Below are 21,786 nucleotides of genomic sequence, written 5' to 3' on the forward strand. Positions count from 1 at the left end.
TAATGCCTGATGGAGAGACTAATGTGAGGGTGGTGGTGTACGTTATAAAACTTGCAGTTTTATAAATGATCACTTCTTTATAAGCATCAATTTTACGGAGGGGGATGGGGGGGAGAGAGAGAGAGAGAGAGAGTGTGTGTTTGTGTGTGTGTGTGTGTGTTTGTATTATTGCATCCTTAAGGGCCTGTACTATTAAGCTATTGAAATAAAGCCTCCTTTTCATTAAGATGTTTCTTGGTAATACTATGAAAAAGGAATTTCATTTCTGTTCTTATTTGCTTTCCTTATTTTATATGAGCTAACTTTTTTTTGAGCACCTAAAATAGTTAGGGGCTTTCTTTAAGGAATAACTTTATTCAATCTTCAGATTACACATACAAGGTAGCTACTCTTAAACACCCATTTTCCTGCTGAAGAAACCTAGACTAAGAGAGAGATTAAACATTTGGCTTACAGTCACTTCATTTAACTAAGAAATGGTGGGGCTGGAGTCAAACTTAGGTTGGTTTGACTTCAAAGGCACCCTTCCAAATACCATACTATAGGACTTCATTTTTAGTCTCATAAAAAAAAGTAGACATTCATTTGGTGAACCACAATGGTTTACATTTCATATTGATAGCATTGTAGAATTGGATTGAACTTTTTATTGAATTTGCATTATTTTCCTCTAATCTGTTTTGCTCTGAGTCTGTTAATGTTTTAACCAGAAGTATATTTTCTAATTTTGTGAGATCAAAAATTGATCCATAAGCAAAAGTAAAACTTCACCAAAATATAAAGTGTTTCTTCTTTTTTTTTTTTAATGCTTTAAAATAAAACAGCCACAGGGACTTCCCTGGTGGTCCCGTGGTTAAGACTCTGCACTTCCACTGCAGCGGGGCAGGTTTGATCTCTGGTTGGGGAACTAAGATCCCGCGTGCTGCACGGTGCAGCCAAAATTAAATCAATTAATCAATCAGCTACAGAAAAGGTTCCATCAAGTATGATCATGATTTTATTGAATTTGAGATTATAGTGATAATGAAATTTTACCTGACTATACCACTCAACCAACCATAAATTAATTTCTGAGAAGTTACATATAAATACTTTTAAAAAGTTAATTTGAACAAACAATGTACATTTTAAATGTAGTAGACATACTTATGTAAAAAGATTTGACTATGGCTCCTTAAAAATCTGCTTCTTTATCTGGTCTTTACATTGAGGCTTTTCAGTTGGGTTAGCCTAATATGAGTTACAATACTTTTCATGGAGTTTACCATAACTGCTTAGTTAGAAATTTCCTGTTTTGGAACACATAATACAAAATAATTATTTGGAAATAATTGTTCACCATTTTTTCTTTAACCTTCAGTGTTAGTTTTTTTAACTTACTAGTTTTTATGATACCAAGAAGGTACTTAAAGTGATAAATAGAAAGATTCTTTTATGCTTAATCCACCTGAAGTTTTTTCTAGATTCTCAATACAAATTCCATGACATTTTACGTAATGGATATTTTGGTTTATGTGTGACAATGCTGTGCCATTACAGACAGGTGATATGATGAAGATTCTTCCTCTATTTTGAAAGATTAAAATTCCTCTAATAATTGGATTTTCCAGTTGTTTATTTAACAAAACTTAACATGTACATTCTTTTTTTTGTTTTTTTTTGCGGTACGCGGGCCTCTCGCTCTTGTGGCCTCTCCCGTTGCGGAGCACAGGCTCCGGACACGCAGGCTCAGCGGCCATGGCTCACGGGCCCAGCTGCTCCGCGGCACGTGGGATCTTCCCAGACCGCGGCACGAACCCGTGTCCCCTGCATCAGCAGGCGGACCCTCAACTACTGTGCCACCAGGGAAGCCCAACATGTACATTCTTACTCTTTACAGATACTTACTTCTTTAACTTAATCTCTGTAACAATTCCATGAAGTAGGTACTGTTGCTATTACCATTTTACAGGTAAGGAAAGAGGCCTTGCCTAACAGCCAATTTTTTAGTGGAGCCAGCTTTCAAAGAAACAAAAAAAAGACTCTGGGTCTAAAATCTAGAAAATGGGTCTGCCTAGATAGCAAAGGGTCATGTGTGTTTAATCTTTACATCTGTTTAGCATATTTCCTTGGCCATACAGCATATTTACCACAAATCTTAAGGAAGAACAAAAGAAGTGTGATTTTTTTAATGCCTCAGTATATAAGTCTCTTTTTTTAAATGCTAATGATTCTTGAAAAATGGTCCTTTAGTTGATCATTATAGTAGGGAACTAATATTTTAAACAAGGATTAGCTGGAATCGTACGTGTAATTTCTGGCCCTTAAAGAATGCTGACGATAAGAGTTTGCATTCTTTATAACATTCCTCAGATCTTACGTTCTATAACTAGAAATCACCCTTGGTTTGTGTGCCACAGGCTCTCCGCCTCTCATGTAATGGTCTTATTGAATTAAGTTTGGATACTATCAAAACTTTTAAGATTAATGCTACACACTGTGCTGTTACCAAAATTTATTTTAGGAAACATCAATAAATGATAGTTTGAAGTAATTATTTGGGACTGTTTTACTATGCATTCTGATAACATAGCTCTAATCTCTTTTTATTTTGCTTGAGTGGTGTAATAAAACTTATACCTGGGTACTCTAGATATGGAAATTAGGAATCACATATAGATTTTTAAGAACTGTGGTTTTATATGAAACAATAAATCTGGTTGAAGGTTAGAGCTGAATCCCCTGAATTAATTAAATATTTTCTGTATTTTATAGTGTGAACTTTTTATTAACTCTGCTAGCCGAAAGTGAGAAAGAATTAGTTGTTCTCTTCATAGGTTCTAAAACCTGTGTTCTGGCATGAACTGAACTTGTGTTCCAGTTCTGAACTGCTTGACATTTTATTCTCAAATTTCTAAAGGCTTTCCTTAAACTTGGAATAACTTATTCTAGCACATCTCAAAAATGAGAAAAATAAATACCTCCTCATGTAATTTTGCCTTTTTTTCCTGTTTTTAATAATTAACATGTATCCATTATCTTTTAAAGAGGTAGATGTTAAATTTAACCTACATATCAAGACTGAAATTGTAGAGTATGTAAAATTATGTTTTACCTTTAATGGTATAAATGTCATTGGTATTTCTCTTTTCTTCTGTTTTTGCAACATGGAAAACAGTTTCACCACGATTTAATGAGAAATTAAGGAGCCCAGGAAAAAACTCATTTAACTCATAATAGTAATATGAAATACTCTGCCATTAAAGCATTCTACTTTAAAATGCATGCGTTCGACTTGTTTATATGAAGTGTTTTAAATAGGTTATTTACTGTCTTACTGATTTTTCTCATTTATTGAATGCCCTAAAGTGCCATCCTTTTTAATCTTATACATGACCCCTAACGTGGTTAGAGAATGAGATATTTGGGACTATGGAGGTCTAAAAAATATTCAGCCCTTTAAATCCTAATAGTTTTCAAAGTAATTTATTTAATTACTTTAAATGAAATGAATAGATATACTTTTTTATAGTTCAGATATTTTTTTTCACTTATATTCTAGCTCATTAAAAGCTGCCTTTTCCTTTGATATTTCATTTGTCTTATGATTCTTGCTTTTTTTTTTAATCTTATAAAATTGAATAGTCATGCTGGTAATTTACAGAATATTTTTACATTGAATATAATTTTATCATTTTTTATAAGCCTGAATCATCATAACATGTTATGATACAGAATGGTATATTTTATGATATTGTGAGCTAAATGGAAATTTTCTTTAGAATATAAACCTGGAAAGCTCTTAACAAAGCTCTGGGCATCTTTTTCCTTTCCAGGTTTCTCTTAGATATATGACCAAGAATGTGACTTGGTAACCAGTATAATAACATAACTTTAGTGTTACTTTGCCTTCTAGAAAGTCATCACCTACATTTCATTTCCTTGATTAGAAATATTCAAAACACCTGTTTTCTTTAATTCAAAACTACCTGTATCTTATCAGTAGTTAATTTTAACCCAAACTCCTACTTCAGTTAAATTGTTTCTTGATATATTGCAAATCAGGATATTTCTTACCATTTTGGGAATGTGTAGTATATATTTGGGGGGGCGGTGAAAGTCTCACTTCAGAATCTTTAAATTCTTTCATTATTGTCTTAAAAAGATTGTTGTAAAATATTAATTGCTTTAATTTCACCTTAATGCAGAAATATAGTGAAGTTACCTACTTTTAAGTTGCCCAGGGAATTTGACTAACCTCCCCCTCTTCTTCAGCTTTAAATATCTTTTCCTTCAACTCTCACATTGTTCATATTTCTCTCTTAGTTTCAACCTAAATTTGCCCTGTACAGTAACCTGTAAACTCCTAGTGAGCAGAGACTGTATTTACTTACCTTTGTCAGCGCTAGAGTATCTAGCAGAGTACTTTGAATATAAAAGGTGCTTAATAAATGTCAATTGAATTGATGTTTTATAATGTGGAAAAAACCCAAATTTTACTGATCCTCTAAAATTTTCCATGCTTACCTTTTCCAAATTTTGTTTGTCTCTTCATTCTCTATTACGATTGGCACCAGTTTCCTAAATTACTCTTTAACCCCTAGAAGACTTCTAGAAACCTCATAAACTTTATCATAAAGTTGACTCTTTGTAATAAAGATTACTCTTCTACTGATTGTCTATACTAACATAGAGAACACATAATACAGATAGACTTAGCATTCTGTTCACCTCAGTCAGCTGTGCCTTAGGGCTGCTCTCTGATGTAAGAGGGTAAGCAGCATTTTGTTATCGATGATCTTCTTGGTTTTTTTTACACCAGTCTTTACCCATTGTTAGCATGTGTGACCATCGGAAGGTTATTTCTCTGACCTTTGTCTCCTTTTCTCTGAAATCAGATTCCTTCCTTATAAACCTGAAATAAATATAATATTATATAACACAGTAAATATATATTTCATTTATGTAATCCTTTGTTTTATTAGTGATAGCTTTTATTCTATGACCCTTACAGCTACTGTCATTCATTCAACTTAACTATCTTTTATTGTTTCCTAGGCAAGACATCACTAATAGGTAGAGAATGCAAACATAAATAAGACATGTTTATTACCTTCCAGGAATTTATAGTCCCCTGAGGGTGATAGACACATAAGTAATATTAACATAAGGAAGATTGGTGATAAATGCTGTAATAGAGGTGAATATGTAAAAGCGGGAAGATGGCTTAGACAGAGCTATACAATAAAAAAATAATGCAAGACTCATATAATTTTATGTTTTCTGGTAGCCACATACTATGATAGAGTGTGACCACTGGTTAAATCTATTATTGGTCACTATCACTGGCATAAGTCAGAAGTAAACTGTATATAAACAGTGTCATGTCTCAATTATAATTGTGTTTGTCTTTCAAAATGCATTGTATATTATATTTTTTTGTTCCTTTAAATTTTTAGGGGCCTTGTTCCTCGAATGCAGTTAAGTTACTTGGAAATAATTTTTTCATTTCAAGACTTGTTTTTCAGCTTTGTTAGATGGGTCCAGAGTAGCTAATTTGGCCTAATGGCTAAGGATTTTTCTTGATATTCTGTGTGTTTTGAGGGTCTTTCTGCTCTGGCTGTGGGAACCAAACTATTCCCAGTTCTGTGTAAGCTCTAGGTGTTGTTCAGTCCCTTCTGGTAGTCTTTCCCTGGCCTCCAGTAATTTTTCTTATGCATGTATGTTGATCAGAGCTCAGCTGAAGACTCAAGGGGAGCCCTCTGCAGATCTCTGGAGTGCTCTCTGTATGTAGTGCCTTCCTCTCCAGTAGTCTACCCCATGAATTCTAGCCACCTTCACTTCTCCAAACTCTCTTTTCAATGCAGGGAGAATGCCAGGCTCTATTTGGGTACCCTCTTCCTGCACTTTAGCCTGGAAACTCTTCAGGCTATACAATAAGTTAATCATTTCTGTCCTCAGTGATCACTGTCATGTGTTGCCTGTCTAACTAACATAATTTCAAATAGTTTGTCTTTTTTTGTCGTTTGGGATGGGAAGATAAATCTTGTCTATGCTACTCCATTTATGGGTAGAAGGGAAAGTGAGTCCACTGTAGTATTTCTTAAAACATGTAGTTGAAAATAGCATATGGTTGAAAATCATACATTTTTTTCTTCTTGCTTGCTTTAAGAATTGCCCATAAAGTTCAAATATTATTTGTAGTTTAAAAAAATCACAAGTTGACCATTAGTGGGGAAAAAAAAAGAGGTTACTATCCAAATGTTTGATACAGTAGAATGGTATATATGTGTGTGTATGTGTGTGTGTGTGTATTTGGTATATGTACATATTATGTAATTGATGTTAACATTTTTAATTGTCTAATGAGCTAATCAACAATTTTTTACAGACTGAGAGTAATCATGACACAGCGCTAACGCTTGCCTGTGCTGGTGGTCATGAGGAACTGGTACAGACATTGCTAGAGAGAGGAGCTAGTATTGAGCACAGAGACAAGAAAGGTAAGGCCTACTTTTGTTAACTTTTCTTCTGATTATTTGTGTTCTGTGACGAAATACTACTTGTAGCCCTATTTTGATGGACAACAGCACTGTTTCTTTGCTTAGCTAAGAAGATCTTTATTTTACTCCAGGTTTTACTCCGCTCATCTTGGCTGCTACAGCTGGTCATGTTGGTGTTGTGGAAATATTGCTGGACAATGGTGCAGACATTGAAGCCCAGTCAGAAAGAACCAAGGACACACCGCTATCTTTGGCTTGTTCTGGGGGAAGACAGGAGGTATTGTCCCCAAGTGTAATTTTTTTTTTTTCTCTCTGTTTAACAGATGTGCACTTTAATTTATATGACTTTGTGGTAACAGTGGACAGACATTAAGATTTATCACAGTAACTGAGACTATAATCTTTTAGCAAAAGGATAAGAATTAGTGTTATAAACTGTCTTGCCAGAAAAATTATACATTGTTTATTATCCTACTCATCTGAAAGTACGAACTGCCATAGGAATCCCTCTATATTGCATTCAGGCTAAGAGAATGATTAAGACATCCCAAATCAAATCAGCAAGCTCCTGATAAGTGGGGCCTATATTCACTCATCTTTTCCGGTCCCAGAGTACTTAGTGTGAAAGGTACTTAAGCTCAGCCTCTGTTTGCTCCATTGTGTGTCTTCTTCGGACATTTAATAATCAGTTGGATAACCTCATTCTTCTGGCATTTAATAATTAGTTGGATAACCTCATTTTAAATCACTTTTTTAAATCCAATTCTATTCACCAGTCGTGCTGTCTCTATGGATTGGTAACTTCTCAGTTAGGGAGTTGTTGAATCTTATATTTAGGAAGCACTCTAGGTCATTCCAGGTGAGTTTCCTACCCTCAGCTTAAAAATCTTTTTCTTTTTTATTTCACCATTCTAATTATTTTCTGTATTCCACAGTGGAGGTGATTCTGTCAGTCGGAAATGTAAATGTTCTGTTTTTGATATATAATGAAAGTAAAATTTTGACTTAACTGAAATTTTCAATCACTGTGTGGTTTGAAATCATACTTATCTCATAACATTTTTCAATATTGAATCAAAAAGAAATCAGTTGATTTTCTTCCTTTCAAAGCGATGTTAAAGCCTATAGTCTACTGTAATCTTTATGTATTCTTACTAAAATGTAACAGATGCGGTAATGATAATTATAGAAGTCTTTTAGGGTAATAATTTTGCCTATAACACTCTTGCTTTTATTTGGTGTCATTAGAACAGTAAAGTATTTTGCAGTAATTAATAAAATATTAGAAAGTCATTTTACTATAAAATCAAAAAATAATTCTTTTATATTGAATGTTTATTACTTTTGGGGAATAGACCATTCCCTCTGAGAGATAACTAGGGTCAGTTATCTTTGCATAAAAGAACTAAGAAAACTTTAGAAATTTGATTAGGGTTTTCTACTTTATTGCTTAAGGGACTCTTTGTAAAATAAAATAGCCTAATGCCAGTTTGGGGGCTTGTTTTTATGATGTTGTTACATAAGCCAGTTAGTCTTACTGGCTCTAAAAGCAAAAATGTGATAGAAAGTCATCTAAAATTAGTCATAGCTTCAGAGAAAGATAAGAATCATATCGCTTATACATGGAATCTTAAAAAAAAAAATACAAATGAACTTATATACAAAACAGAAATAGACCCACAGACACAGAAAACAAATTTATGGTTACCAAAGGATAAAGGAGTGGGAGAGGGATAAATTAGGAGTTTGGGATTAACATATACACACTGCTGCGTATGGAATAGATGACCAACAAGGACCTACTGTATAGCACAGGGAACTATACTCAATATTTTATAGTAACCTCTAAGTAAAAGAATCTGGAAAAAAAAAGTATGTATATGTATGTATAATTGAATCACTTTGCTGTACACCTGAAACTAACACAACTTTGTAAATCAATTACACTTCAATAAAAAAAATTTTTTAAATGAAATTTAAAATAGAAAATGCTTATGAATGTGAACGTAAAAAAAGACAAAAATAAAATAAAATTGGTCATAGCTTTATTCAAACGAGTAAAGTTTTAGCTGGTAGTAAGGCAAAGCACTGTTCATTAACATTTATTTATTTCCCAGTTAGATATATTATTAACAGTAAGAGCAAGGATAAGTGCTATGAGCTTGAGCAATCCTTAACTTCCTTATGCCTCATTTGTAAAATGAAGATAAGATGCTAGTACCTGTGTCAAAGAGTTTTTTTGTGCATTAAATGGCATAATAGACAAAAGATCTATGAATGGCACTTAAATAAATGCTAAATATTCTCAGCAATCAGGGAATGCAAATTAAGACCCCAGTGAGATACCACCAGCTACATCCACTAGAATGGCTAAAATTATAAAGATTGACAATACCAAATTTTGCTGAGGATGTGGAGTAACCAGAACTCCTTGTTGATGAGAGTGTAAATAGTACAACCACTTTAGGAACAGGTTTGGCAATTTCTTAACTAAACATGCACCCAGAAATTCTGCTGCTAGGTGGAGCCCATGAGCAATGAAAATATATTTCCACAAGAAATGTTCATGGAAACTTTATTCAGAATTGCCCAAAACTAGAAACAGTAGAGATGTTTATCAGTAGAAGGGATAAAGCAGCACATTCACATAATGGAATGCTACGCAATACACACAGTTGACTTTCAAACACTCTGTGATTCATTTATATGAAGATCTATGGTAAATGAAACTAATCTTTGGGTAGGATTGACTGAGAAAGAACATGAGTAAATAACAGATTTAAATTAGGTTTATGCGTTTCTCGATACAAATTAGGTTTATGCGTTTCTCGATACTCAGTGAATATACACTTAAGTTTTGTGCATTTATTGAAAGTTACAAATTTCACCTAAAAAAAACCTAAAAAGCCTAAAAGCAAGTAAGAGTTTAGTTCATGGTACACATGCTGATGTGTTTAAGGGAAATTGCAGGTGTCTACAATTTACTTAGAAATGAAATGCATCAAAAAATGATGGACAGACGAATAAATGTGATAAAGTAAGTAGAGGAGAATGTTAATGGTAGAATCTAGGTGATGATTGTATGTAAATTTTTTTCAACTTTTCTGTGTGCTTAAAAATTTTTATGGTAAAATGTTGGGGGAAGATAAGTGTTAGCTTTATTCCAAAAATGTTTTTAACATTTAGTTTTTGATTTTAAGTTTAAAAAATATTTTAAGGACATTTACATGTATAAATGAAAAAATCTTATTCTGTTTTACCACTGTGTGGTGGAATAATACAGAAATACTAATTTCCAAAACAGCATTGCACAAGAACACATGAGGTCAAGATCTTTCAATGAAAACACTGTGCCATTTCAACAGATTCCAAAATGGATTTTACTTGAGAAACGATTCCTTTATCGGCCTCTAAGACCTTTTGCTTTCATTTGAGACTGATTTTGTGCAAAGGATGAATGACTTTCCCCTTCTTTTGTTATACAATAAAGCAGAAAAAAAGAGAAATCAGAAATATACACCTTGCAAGTTGTCTCACCATAAGAAGAAAACACATTTTTTCCTTTTCTTTTTCCAGGTGGTGGAGCTATTGTTAGCTCGAGGGGCAAATAAAGAGCACAGGAATGTTTCTGATTACACACCTCTAAGCCTGGCTGCTTCTGGTGGCTATGTGAACATTATCAAAATATTACTAAATGCAGGAGCTGAGATTAATTCTAGGCAAGTTTTATTCTCTCTCTCCAAGTCCCTTAAGAGTGTTATGTTAAAGATATTTGTAGCACACTTTTTAATGCCATATTTAGGAAATGCCTTCATTACAAATTTAGAATTCAAATTTAAGTGTTTAAAATTGTTGACATAGAACTTGAAAAAATTATCACTTTATTTCTTATGATAAACGTAAACACATCTGTCTTATGTTTTTATTAGCAAGCAAGTATATACTTTAGAATGGAAAGTTCATTTTAATAATGACTTAATAATTTATCACTTTCAGCCCAAGTCATTATGTTGAATGAGATACAGAAAGTATTCTAGTTCTGGGTAGTAAAAGATTTGTAGTGTAGTCTTGGTAATATCTCAAAGATTTAGTAGGGCTGAGAAGAATGATTATTTTAAATAATTCTGCAGAATAAAGAATCTTAAATCCTAAGATAGAGTTCTGTATTATCATCTAGTTTTTCTGGGACATTTAAAAAATATATTGGGCTTCCCTGGTGGCGCAGTGGTTGAGAGTCCGTCTACCGATGCAGGGGACATGGGTTCGTGCCCCGGTCCGGGAGGATCCCACATGCCGCGGAGCGGCTGGGCCCGTGAGCCATGGCCGCTGAGCCTGTGCATCCGGAGCCTGTGCTCCGCAACGGGAGAGGCCACAACAGTGAGAGGCCCGTGTACCGCAAAAAATAAAAAAAAATTTTTTTAAATAAATAAATAAAAATAAAAAATATATTTTTCCCTTTGTTCTCCCCATACTTCCACCCCCAGAACTGGTAGCAAATTGGGCATTTCTCCTCTGATGTTAGCAGCTATGAATGGGCACACAGCTGCCGTTAAGCTCCTGTTAGACATGGGCTCTGACATAAATGCTCAAATAGAAACCAATCGGAACACTGCCCTTACCTTAGCCTGCTTCCAAGGAAGAACTGAAGTGGTTAGTCTTCTGCTTGATAGAAAAGCAAATGTGGAACACAGAGCTAAGGTAAGAAAAAGTCTGAGATTTACCCATGGGTTTATTGCTTTGACATTTAAGGTGTACATTGGCAATATGCTAATTATACTTCTAGTACTTTGTAGTAACATTTATCTCTTACATATATAAACAAATCATTCTGTATGACTCAGTTAAGCATTAACTCTTGAAATACCTCAGCAATAGATTTTTATAGGTAATAATGACATTGGGGTTATCAGCTGAAAACTATGTAGTATAATGAAAGAGAAGAGAGGGAGCATTTATTAAGTGCCAGTTATATGCCAAGTACATGTGTCTTAAAATTTTTACCAACAAATGGACATTAGGTAGAATCATCTGCTTTCAGTAGACCTCACTGTAACTGAGAGAGGTTAGCAGTGTCAGTGCTGAAATTTAGTCGTGAATTTTGTAACAGCTGTACCGTATTGCTCCCCCAGATCGTTGTTCTTTAACATTTTAGTACTTTCTGGTCTCTTACGTGTTGTTTTTTATTTTTCACCAAACCTAGACTGGCCTCACACCGCTAATGGAAGCTGCCTCTGGTGGATATGCAGAGGTGGGCCGAGTTCTTTTGGATAAAGGTGCTGATGTTAATGCCCCTCCAGTGCCCTCCTCGAGAGATACAGCTTTAACCATAGCAGCAGATAAAGGGCATTATAAATTCTGTGAGCTTCTCATTGGCAGGTATGATGCTACCATACCCTTCATATATGAACATGGTATTACTAGTGATTACTACTCTCTGTGCAAATTGAACTATTAAAAAATCAAATGTGATTACTTCTATAAACTGCAGTGTATTTTTTTATGTTTTAAACCTATCTCTATTATTTTCCACCCATCCAGAGCTATGCTGCATTATTTAATATATTTCAGTGCAATCTAGAAATACTTTTCTTCCTTTTTTGTCTGTGTATACACTTTTAAAGTACTATAATAAGCTATTTGAACATCCATCTATTGTCATCCATATTCACATCTCCCACACAGTTTTGCAAAGATATCACCTTAAGTCTTGTAAGTCTGGCAATAATCTAAGGCTTCATTGTTGATTTTCTTGTTCTGTAATTAGGGCTTTTAAGAGACAGTTATGGAACTGTTCAAGATATGAGATAGAGTCCAGGATATTTTTTGTTTTCAGTCACTTAGGAGTTACTTGCCAGTCTTTCAAAGTTGCTTGTCTGCTAAATTAGATTTCCTACTTTAACAGTCTGAAAGACTTTTGCATGGTGTCCTAACAGTAGTAATTAGTAGTAGCTACTATCAACTAGTTATTTACCATGAGTCTTATCTACCATGATGCCCACTGAGTGCTAAACCTTCATGTTATTTTAAGATTCATTCTTTTACGAAGCCACATAATATAAATACATGAATACAAATAATCTGAAAGATATAATCACCTCATAGGATACTGTTTGTGCTCTAGGATACTGTTTAATATATTATGATATTAACAGGATGTACCATTATTTTTCACTAAAGAAAATTTTACATTTTCTCAGCATTTTAAGCTCAGAATTATGCACAAAGAGTCATTATTTTTAAAATAAGAAAAGCAATTATTGATATATCATTAGTTTTGATTCAATGGCTTTTAATTTGATGACTGGAAATTCTTTGTAATGTAATTCTGTTAGAGAAATATATTTTAGTCCTATATATTTTAAACAATTTTTTCCTTTACAAAATATTTTCACAAAATTCATAGTTGATTTTTATTATTATCTGTGTCATTTCATTTAAAAGTGATATTTGTGTCATTCATTTAGGGGTGCTCACATTGATGTACGTAACAAGAAGGGGAACACTCCATTGTGGCTGGCAGCAAATGGTGGACACCTTGATGTGGTTCAGTTACTGGTGCAAGCAGGTGCAGATGTGGATGCAGCTGATAACCGCAAGATAACTCCTCTTATGGCAGCATTTAGAAAGGTAGAAGTCTTTCATTCTCAGTCACTTGGATATTTTTCACTTAGGCTAGGAAGTGCATAATTTAATTAGCACTAAAGACTCTCATTTTACGATCTAACAGTAGTGATGAAAGCAGTAAAATAATAAGCAAATAATCACTCTGATGGCAACATTGAAAGGTAGATACAGGTATGCCAGAAAAGCCATTAATAGTATCCATATTGGATGTCAAAGCTAAGTAAACTTTTAAAAAGTTGTTCGAATAGTATTTTCAAAATCTAGTTGCAATCTTAATCTTTCACAAAATATAAATCCAACTAAGTAATTAATTACTTGTTTATGAATGAGTGTTTTCTTGTATTAGCACAGCAGAGAAAAGTTTAGCTTAAATTGATTTCATTTTTAATTATTCACTTTAATTTCTAGGAAAAAAGGAAAAATGAAAATTCAGCTGCCAGTATTTGAAACCTTCAGAAGTAGAAATAAATTTTGTAAAACTGAAACTTTCTGTAATGCATAGCACAGAACTGTGTATAAGTAATTTGATTTAATATTTTGGTTGATCTCTTAAATGCAGGTCTGATTTGTTATTGGGGAAGCCAGACTACTATTCCAGGGATTATAATTTTGAGTTTTGTCATTCTGTAGGTATAATTTTGAGTTTTGTCATTCACGTAGGTAAAATCTCATAGATTCCAAATTACTTTGTTGTATTGAAAATTTTTAATATATAAATTGTAAAAAAATCATCTTTTCCTTTTTCTCTTATTATTCTCTCTGACTCTTGTTCTTTATACCACCTCCTCCCTGGGTGTTCTAGACTAGCTTCCCACTGACTCTCTGAATTTTTTTTTCCTTGCTAATCAAACTTATTCTCAGTGGCTACCTACCTCTTCTCCAAGCAAGCTAGCATATAAAGTTTATCATCCAAACCATTTCACTATGTTAGTATCCTCTTCAAGTACCTTTTCATGTCTCCCCAGTCTCTGTAATCCTTTGAAATCCAATCTTAGTTTGTTATTCAAAGCCCAATCTAGTGCTTTTAGAACTCATCTCCCATTGAGTCCCTAATGCTTGGTCTTTTGTCATTGTCTCCCATAGCACCTTTGTTCTCATCTTGGGAATGCCCATGTCCTTCCTCATTCTTCCAAAATTACTCATTCTTTGGGTACAGTGTAAATCTCCCCTTCTATAGAAACTCTTCCCATTCCATTTGAGCTCACATTGAGATATCTGATCTCTTAAAGGTTGTAGAAATTCTACAATTCATTATTATCTTTATCATTTATTTTGACAAATATATATTGTTATTACCTTAACATCTAACATGCATGTATCTCATCTTTCCAAATAGACTTAGCTCCTTAAGAAAGGCACTTATCTTTTATACTCTTTGTATTCATTCCATTATTTTTCTTAGTACCTACCATGTACAACTGTAATTGTTGGCATATTACATTGTACAGATTCCAACTGTTGCTTTTTGTACAAAATGTAATAATCGGGGATCCACACACAAAGTCAGGTAACTGTATGAGTTGTCCCATATAAATAGTTTAAATACTGTAGAAGTGTTGGTGAGATATCAAGGAAAGGTGCAAATGGCATTTAAGCTATTCATTAAAAGATAGGGATAGTTCAAAAGGATGCAGATGAGAAGGAAGAAATAAATGCAATAGAGGAAATGTACTAAATATAAACAGATGTTTATTCATCCGTTTATATGTGTTGTGTCAGTAATAGTGTGGATTAGAGAAAGTAGAAAGCCTCTTGAAGGCTGGTCTAAAGATTTTGAACTTAGTGAACTGTGTTACAGTGAATAATATAATCATCGCTGAAGCCTTAGGAAAGTGTATGTTATTTCTTTTGCACTACCTAGTATAGTGCTATGCATTCAGTTTTTATCTCAAAGAAAGATCAAAATTGTTATTTCTACTCTTTTAATGCTTAAAATTGAAACACGATACTCAGTTCTAATGAATTAGCTAGGAAAAAAAAGATGAGGTTTTTCTTTTCTTTCACACATAACCTGCATTTCTTCATACTGACTTTATTGTTTTTTTAAATTCAGAATGGTTTAGAATTTTAGGTCAGGTTATTCTGTATTTTTTTTTTTTGGAGGGTAGGATGAAAATGAACAATGTAGATTTATCTAACTTATTAGAACCGAAGCCTGTCTCTTTTTCATTTAAAGTGTGAATAATACCCAATTTAAGTCTTTATTTTGTGGCACTAATGTTAATGGAATCTTAGTTAAGACAGACTAGATTTACTGAATCCTGATAGAGTCTGTTTTCAGTCTGACACTGGTATCTATTTTTTAGGGTCATGTGAAGGTGGTGCGCTACTTAGTCAAAGAAGTCAATCAGTTTCCATCAGATTCTGAATGTATGAGATACATAGCAACGATCACTGATAAGGTAATATACTGATTAAATTCATCCCCATTATATGAGCTTGGGATCCCATTTGGCTTTTCATATATATGTATATTCCACACTAAGATAAAAAAAGTCTTAGTTTGAACAATAATGTGTGGTACATAGCACTTTTCATTTATCTAGGATTTGGGAATGAAGTATGATATTTAAGAATCTCTTCAGATGATTTACTTACCTCATGAAGTAATAAAACATTTTCTGGTTTAGAATTACTTTATCTTTTTAAATAGTACTTAAGCTAATTTAATTTTAATGTAAATACTAAACAATCTAAAGCAAATTATTGTTACTATTCATTAGTGCTGTAATCTATTCAGACAGATACCTCTTCTGAGAGGAACAAGTCAGTGGATTTTTTTTATACCTAAACAAAAATTAACACAGTACTTTTTTTTTTTTTTTTTTTTTTTTTTTTTGCGGTACGCGGGCCTCTCACTGTTGTGGCCTCTCCCGTTGCGGAGCACAGGCTCCGGACGTGCAGGCTCAGCGGCCATGGCTCACGGGCCCAGCCGCTCTGCGGCATGTGGGATCCTCCCGGACCGGGGCACGAACCCGTGTCCCCTGCATCGGCAGGCGGACTCTCAACCACTGCGCCACCAGGGAAGCCCCAACACAGTACTTTTAATTATGGTCAAGAAAACTCTTAACATGTTCAACATAATATAAAAGTTGGAGTAACTGTCAGTTTAAGAATGAATTTGCTAGGATTTTTGCAGGGAAAGTAAGGAAAAATAAATCCCTTTAGAATTCTAATTGAGATCAAAATATTTGAATAAAATCCTAAGACATGCCTCTGAAAATCTAAAAATGTCTTTAATTTTCTCAGCAGTTATCACATGATAGTGAACAGCTTTTTCCCATAAGTTTTATTTAACATAGCTAATCCACTGTCTTGCCTGCCTCTAGATTCATTTATGACAATTAATGTTCCTAGATACCCCTTATGGAAGGGGGGCAGAGATTTAAAATAAAGCTTTTGTCTTAATAGGGAAATATCCCTTTCCTGTCAAAAACTGTATGTTCTAAGAATGAAATCACTGAGATGTCTATAAATACATGCTTTTTATGAATTATTCCAGCACAAGAAGTTATAGCAACAAAGCTTAAATATTTGAGAACAGTTCTTGCCAAATAAGTATTTTAAATTGTTTTAAACCTATTTTTTTTGTTGATGTTGACCTTTTCCTTTAGCCCATTAACCAGCTGACAGATTATTGCAGCTCTATTTATAGTATGATTTCTTATATTTAAATAACAGGAGTAAATAATTTTAGTACCAGTCAAATGGATATTATTTTGAAGAACAATAGAGGCTCTTTGCTAATGTATTTTTAAAAATATACCATTTAAATTATGTTTTTATTTGCATTCTTTTTTTGCCTTACTACTGATCTTTATTGCTTATGTTCATTCAAGTACCTTAATTAATATTTTCATGTTTTCAGGAATCTCTCTAAATGTTAATTTTTTGAGTCTGGAAACATCTTAATTTTTCATTTTAGGAGATGCTGAAGAAGTGCCACCTTTGTATGGAGTCGATAGTACAAGCCAAAGATAGACAGGCTGCTGAAGCAAACAAAAATGCCAGCATTTTATTAGAGGAGTTAGACTTGGAAAAGGTAATGGTAACCTTTACATATGAAAAATACCTACTTTTTTCCTTTCAGCTTCTCTTCCTCCTAATTTGTAATCTGTGGTTTTTTGTTTTGGTTTGGTTTTGCTTTAAATTATGTACATGATTTTTCTCTCCAAGTTTGGCTCAAATAGTGGAGAGGATTATGAGTATTTTAAACATCATTATATCATTAAAATAGTTTTCTTTATAATCGAATTAACAAAATTATTGTAGGAATTGCATTGATCTGCAAGTCAGGGAACCTAGCCTCTAATGCTCAATTATCTCAACTAATGTTCTCTTAATCCCCATCCAACTCTGTACTTCATTGATCCTAGACCTTGTAATTTGTTGCCAACGGATTTATCAGAAGTACCAAATACACTAGGAAGGCATACACTACCAAGCCATGACCAACTAGTGAAATACGACCAGTTGATGGAATGTTTAATGCGCACCTTTTTATTTTATTTTATTTTTATAAAATTGTACGATTTAAATGCATGAAATGTATATCTATTATTTTTTTAACATCTTTATTAGAGTAGAATTGCTTTACAATAGTGTGTTAGTTTCTGCTTTATAACAAAGTGAATCAGCGATACATATACATATATCCCCATATCTCCTCCCTCTTGTATCTCCCTCCCACCCTCCCTATCCCACCCCTCTAGGTGGTCACAAAGCAACGGAGCTGATCTCCCTGTGCTATGCGACTGCTTCCCACTAGCTATCTATTTTACATTTGGTAGTATATATAAGTCCATGCCACTCTCTCACTTCGTCCCAGCTTACCTTTCCCCCTCCCCGTGTCCTCAAGTGCATTCTCTACGTCTGTGTCTTTATTCCTCTTTATTCCTTTCCTGCCCTTTAATGCGTACCTTTTTAAATGGATGATTTCTCTTGTATTTTTCTCTTTCAGGCACACTACAGTATCATTCCCATTTATTCCCATGGGGAGTAAAACACTCCGAACAATGTACAGTTTGGGCAGTCCCATAGCTGCTTCTTTACTCTCTGTTCCTATCAATAACTGTACTCTATAATGTAATAGTAGGAAAAGAATTGGTTGGTATTGAATATTATGGAATATATATTCTGCCATATTTCATCTTTTTAAAAAAGGTTAAAAATGCTATGAAATTTAACATATACTTTTTAGATTTATAAAGGATATGCAGTGATAGTGGGGGCTGGGGCACCCACCCCCCATGCAGTTGAAAAGCAATGTGTAACTTTATACTTGGGCCCTCCATATCTTCAGTTTCAAGTCCCTGGATTTCAACCAACCACAGATTATGTAGTACTGTAGTACTTATTCATTTTAAAGAATCCGCATAAAGTGGGCCTGCACAGTGTTGTTCACAGGTCAATTGTATATATAACATTTTTCATTTGAGTCAAGTCCATTCTTTTTAATTAGACTTACTGACTTTGTTAAGCTATATATTTCATCTCACATAAAGAAAGTATGAATTATTTTAAACATTTTATTCTAAAGTCAATGTGAAAATACAGTATTCTGAAAAATATATTTAAAATCAGAGGTTCTTTTTTTTTTTTTTTTTTTTCCCGGTACGCGGGCCTCTCACTGTTGTGGCCTCTCCCGTTGCGGAGCACAGGCTCCGGACACGCAGGCTCAGCGGCCATGGCCACGGGCCCAGCCACTCCGCGGCATGTGGGATCTTCCCAGACTGGGGCACGAACCAGTGTCCCCTGCATCAGCAGGCGGACTCTCAACCACTGCGCCACCAGGGAAGCCCCAGAGGTTCTTCATTTTTAAAACTTTCTAGTTTAGATTCTGATCAAATGAAAATTAGCTTTTTTGGCCACTTTGAAGTTTTAATTGAACACATTGAGAACAGATATGGTTATAATTATTGTAACTATACCTATTTTTAATATTCAGTTTCATCAAATATTTATTTAATGTTCACTAAATACCAGGCGATATAATAGGGCCAAGTTGTATGACAGAATATGTATTATTTGAGTCTTCTCTGTAAGAAATATTATTACCCTCATATTACAGATGGAGAAACTGAATCTATGGAAGTTAAGTAACTTGCCGAAGCTAGGCTAAGATTTAAATCCACTTTTTTTAATTCTAAATTCCCTGCTTTCCTCTCCTCCCTTAATTGAAGTCAACCTACATTTTAGTGCTTTCTCCTTATAATATTATAATATCCTGTTTTTGCATTACTCTCTCATTTTTATATGTTAGAATCGCTAATTTATTTCATAATATTGTTTCTTTTTGCATTTTTATAAATCTTAGAAGACATCCTTTCTATAGCTGAGACATAGATATCTGTTTTTAAATAAAATCTTTAATTGTTTCATACCTTTGTTGTTTATACGTTACATGAAATACATTTAGAGATTTACTGCATACCTGTGGATCAAAGTCAAGAAGCAGCTTTTAGGAATGTCCTATTGTGCATGTCTTCAATGATTTATTTTCTTTTTTCTTTATTACAATAATGTGTTCAGTTTAAACTGTGAACTATGCAAAGATAACTAAAAGAACAGCATACGCCATCATTGTAAGGTAACTGAAGTTCAAAACCTGGTATGGTAATTAACTAAAAGTCCTCACTTCTGACCTTTAAAACCTTTAAAGACCTTACATGTTCTGCCCACTCACACCACTTCTTACTCCTGTCTGATCTTATTTTACTACTTTCTCTTGGTCACTTTGCTCTATCCATAATGACCATCCTTTTTGCTCTTGCTATGCCTTCTGCCTTGAATGTCACTTCACTTGCCTCATATTTTAGTCTCCCTTTCACATTCTTCCTACTCTTCTTCCCTTCTTTATTTTCATGTTCTAATATTCTAAATACTGTATTTTACTTAGTTAGCTTGTTTGTCTCTCTCTACCACTAGATTGTATGAACTACAAAATGGTGCCTAGCATGTTAGTAAACATTTGTTGAACAAATAAATATCCATGTATATGAAAACTGTACTTTTTAAAAATTAGAATCATGCGAACATATTACTCTAATACTTGCTTTTCCCTCTCTCAATAAGTGAAGAATATTGTCAACTGATAGTGATTTATAACTGCATAATATACTCCATAGTAGGTTTGTTTCCAGTTTTGTCACTACAAATAATGTTGCAATAAACATCATTATACATGTTTCTTTATATTTTGGTGCTTTTATTTTTATGGAGTAAGTTTCTTCACTTAGGTCAGTATATTTTAAATTTGATACTTTCAGAATATTTTCCTACTACCATCAGCAATACATAAGTGTTTTTTCCTTGAATTCTTGCCAGTCTTTCTTAACCTAGATGGTCATGCTTTCAGAGCCTCAGATTTAAAGCAATTCAAAAGGAATTTCTTTCAATGTCATTGCATATTTTCCAGTTTGTTTTTTTTTTTCTTTTTCGGTACGTGGGCCTCTCACTGTTGTGGCCTCTCCTGTTGCAGAGCACAGGCTCTGGACGCGCAGGCTCAGCGGCCATGGCTCACAGGCCCAGCTGCTCCGCGGCATGTGGGATCCTCCCGGACCGCGGCACGAACCCGTGTCCCCTGCATCAGCAGGCAGACTCTCAACCACTGCGCCACCAGGGAAGCCCTATTTTCCAGTATTAATTGTTAATCAAAAATTAATTAGATGCAAATTCTTCTGCATGGACTGATACTTTATAAACAGTTTTGAATGGGGATGGTACATAGATAGAATTCTAGACTGTGGATGAGACTGTTCTTTCCTGAACTCCAGCCCCTTTCTATTTCTATTTGAAAAATTATCAGATTGAGATGTGTTAGGGTTTGGTTCACTATTTTTAATGTATGATTTACATCTGGAAAAATACACCGTTTTGCCTTTTGAGGCTCAGTACATTCTGGCGCCACCATTTCTGATTTAGAAATATCATTGGAGTGGTCTTGTCTGGTTTAACTTGGATGTTCTGCATGGGTAACTTGTGTAAAAATGCTCCTTTGATCAACCTTTCTAATTTGAAAATGTTGGTTAATAGGTTTATAAAAATTGCTGCTGAGAATACTGCTCATTATATTTACCAGATTCCCTTATCCTTATGCAGCAAACACTATGTGGAAGAGTCCATGCTCTAGAGCAGTTCATCTGGTCTAACTGTGGAATACTCTGGCAGTTAATTTCTTGTTCTCTTAGGACATGAACAACTAGGTTATGTTTTGGGCTGTTAGAATCCATAGTGGGTATTATTGGTCTGCATTTTTAATGTTTTACCCCTCTACTTTATCACTTACTGTTTTTTCTCTTTGTAAACTTTCATAATCTTTTAGGGAGCTATGTACAGTATATTTTTAAAATATTCCTAATAGATGTTTTCAGTTGGGTTTTTTGCCACCACTGAAGCTATTAATATGCCCACCTCACAATTTCAGTTTCATACATTTCATTCTCTGATTATCACCTCATGTCTTTTCAGCTTTACTCCCTCTAGAATTCTACCTCCAGCAAGCCTAAAAACATTCTGTCTACCAATAAATTGTAAGATCCATTTATCGTACCACCCTTCACTGGCCTTACTCTTTTCTTTCTCCTTTTTCTTTATTGAAGCCTAGTAATTAAAGGTGTCTAAGGAAAAAAAGCATTCAACCTTGATGACTAATTTTACTTTAAATGTGTGACAGTGAACC

The 21,786-nt window shown here is 34.0% G+C and overlaps 1 protein-coding gene across 11 annotated transcripts in view; it reads left to right on the plus strand.

The window, feature by feature from the left end:
• The window catches only part of ANKRD17 (ankyrin repeat domain 17), a 159,873-nt gene that overhangs the window by 102,934 nt on the left and 35,153 nt on the right, over positions 1 to 21,786 (plus strand). For all 11 annotated transcript variants that reach the window (XM_049709591.1, XM_033412520.2, XM_033412517.2 and 8 more), the window contains 8 exons: positions 6,371 to 6,482; positions 6,614 to 6,759; positions 10,059 to 10,201; positions 10,967 to 11,180; positions 11,683 to 11,858; positions 12,947 to 13,109; positions 15,413 to 15,508; positions 17,032 to 17,148. In XM_049709591.1, coding sequence (XP_049565548.1) covers positions 6,371 to 6,482; positions 6,614 to 6,759; positions 10,059 to 10,201; positions 10,967 to 11,180; positions 11,683 to 11,858; positions 12,947 to 13,109; positions 15,413 to 15,508; positions 17,032 to 17,148 — 1,167 coding nt within the window. The remainder of the gene's footprint in view (positions 1 to 6,370; positions 6,483 to 6,613; positions 6,760 to 10,058; positions 10,202 to 10,966; positions 11,181 to 11,682; positions 11,859 to 12,946; positions 13,110 to 15,412; positions 15,509 to 17,031; positions 17,149 to 21,786) is intronic.

This window comes from Orcinus orca, chromosome 4 (assembly GCF_937001465.1).
Source record: "Orcinus orca chromosome 4, mOrcOrc1.1, whole genome shotgun sequence".
NCBI classification, from domain to species: Eukaryota; Metazoa; Chordata; class Mammalia; order Artiodactyla; family Delphinidae; genus Orcinus; species Orcinus orca.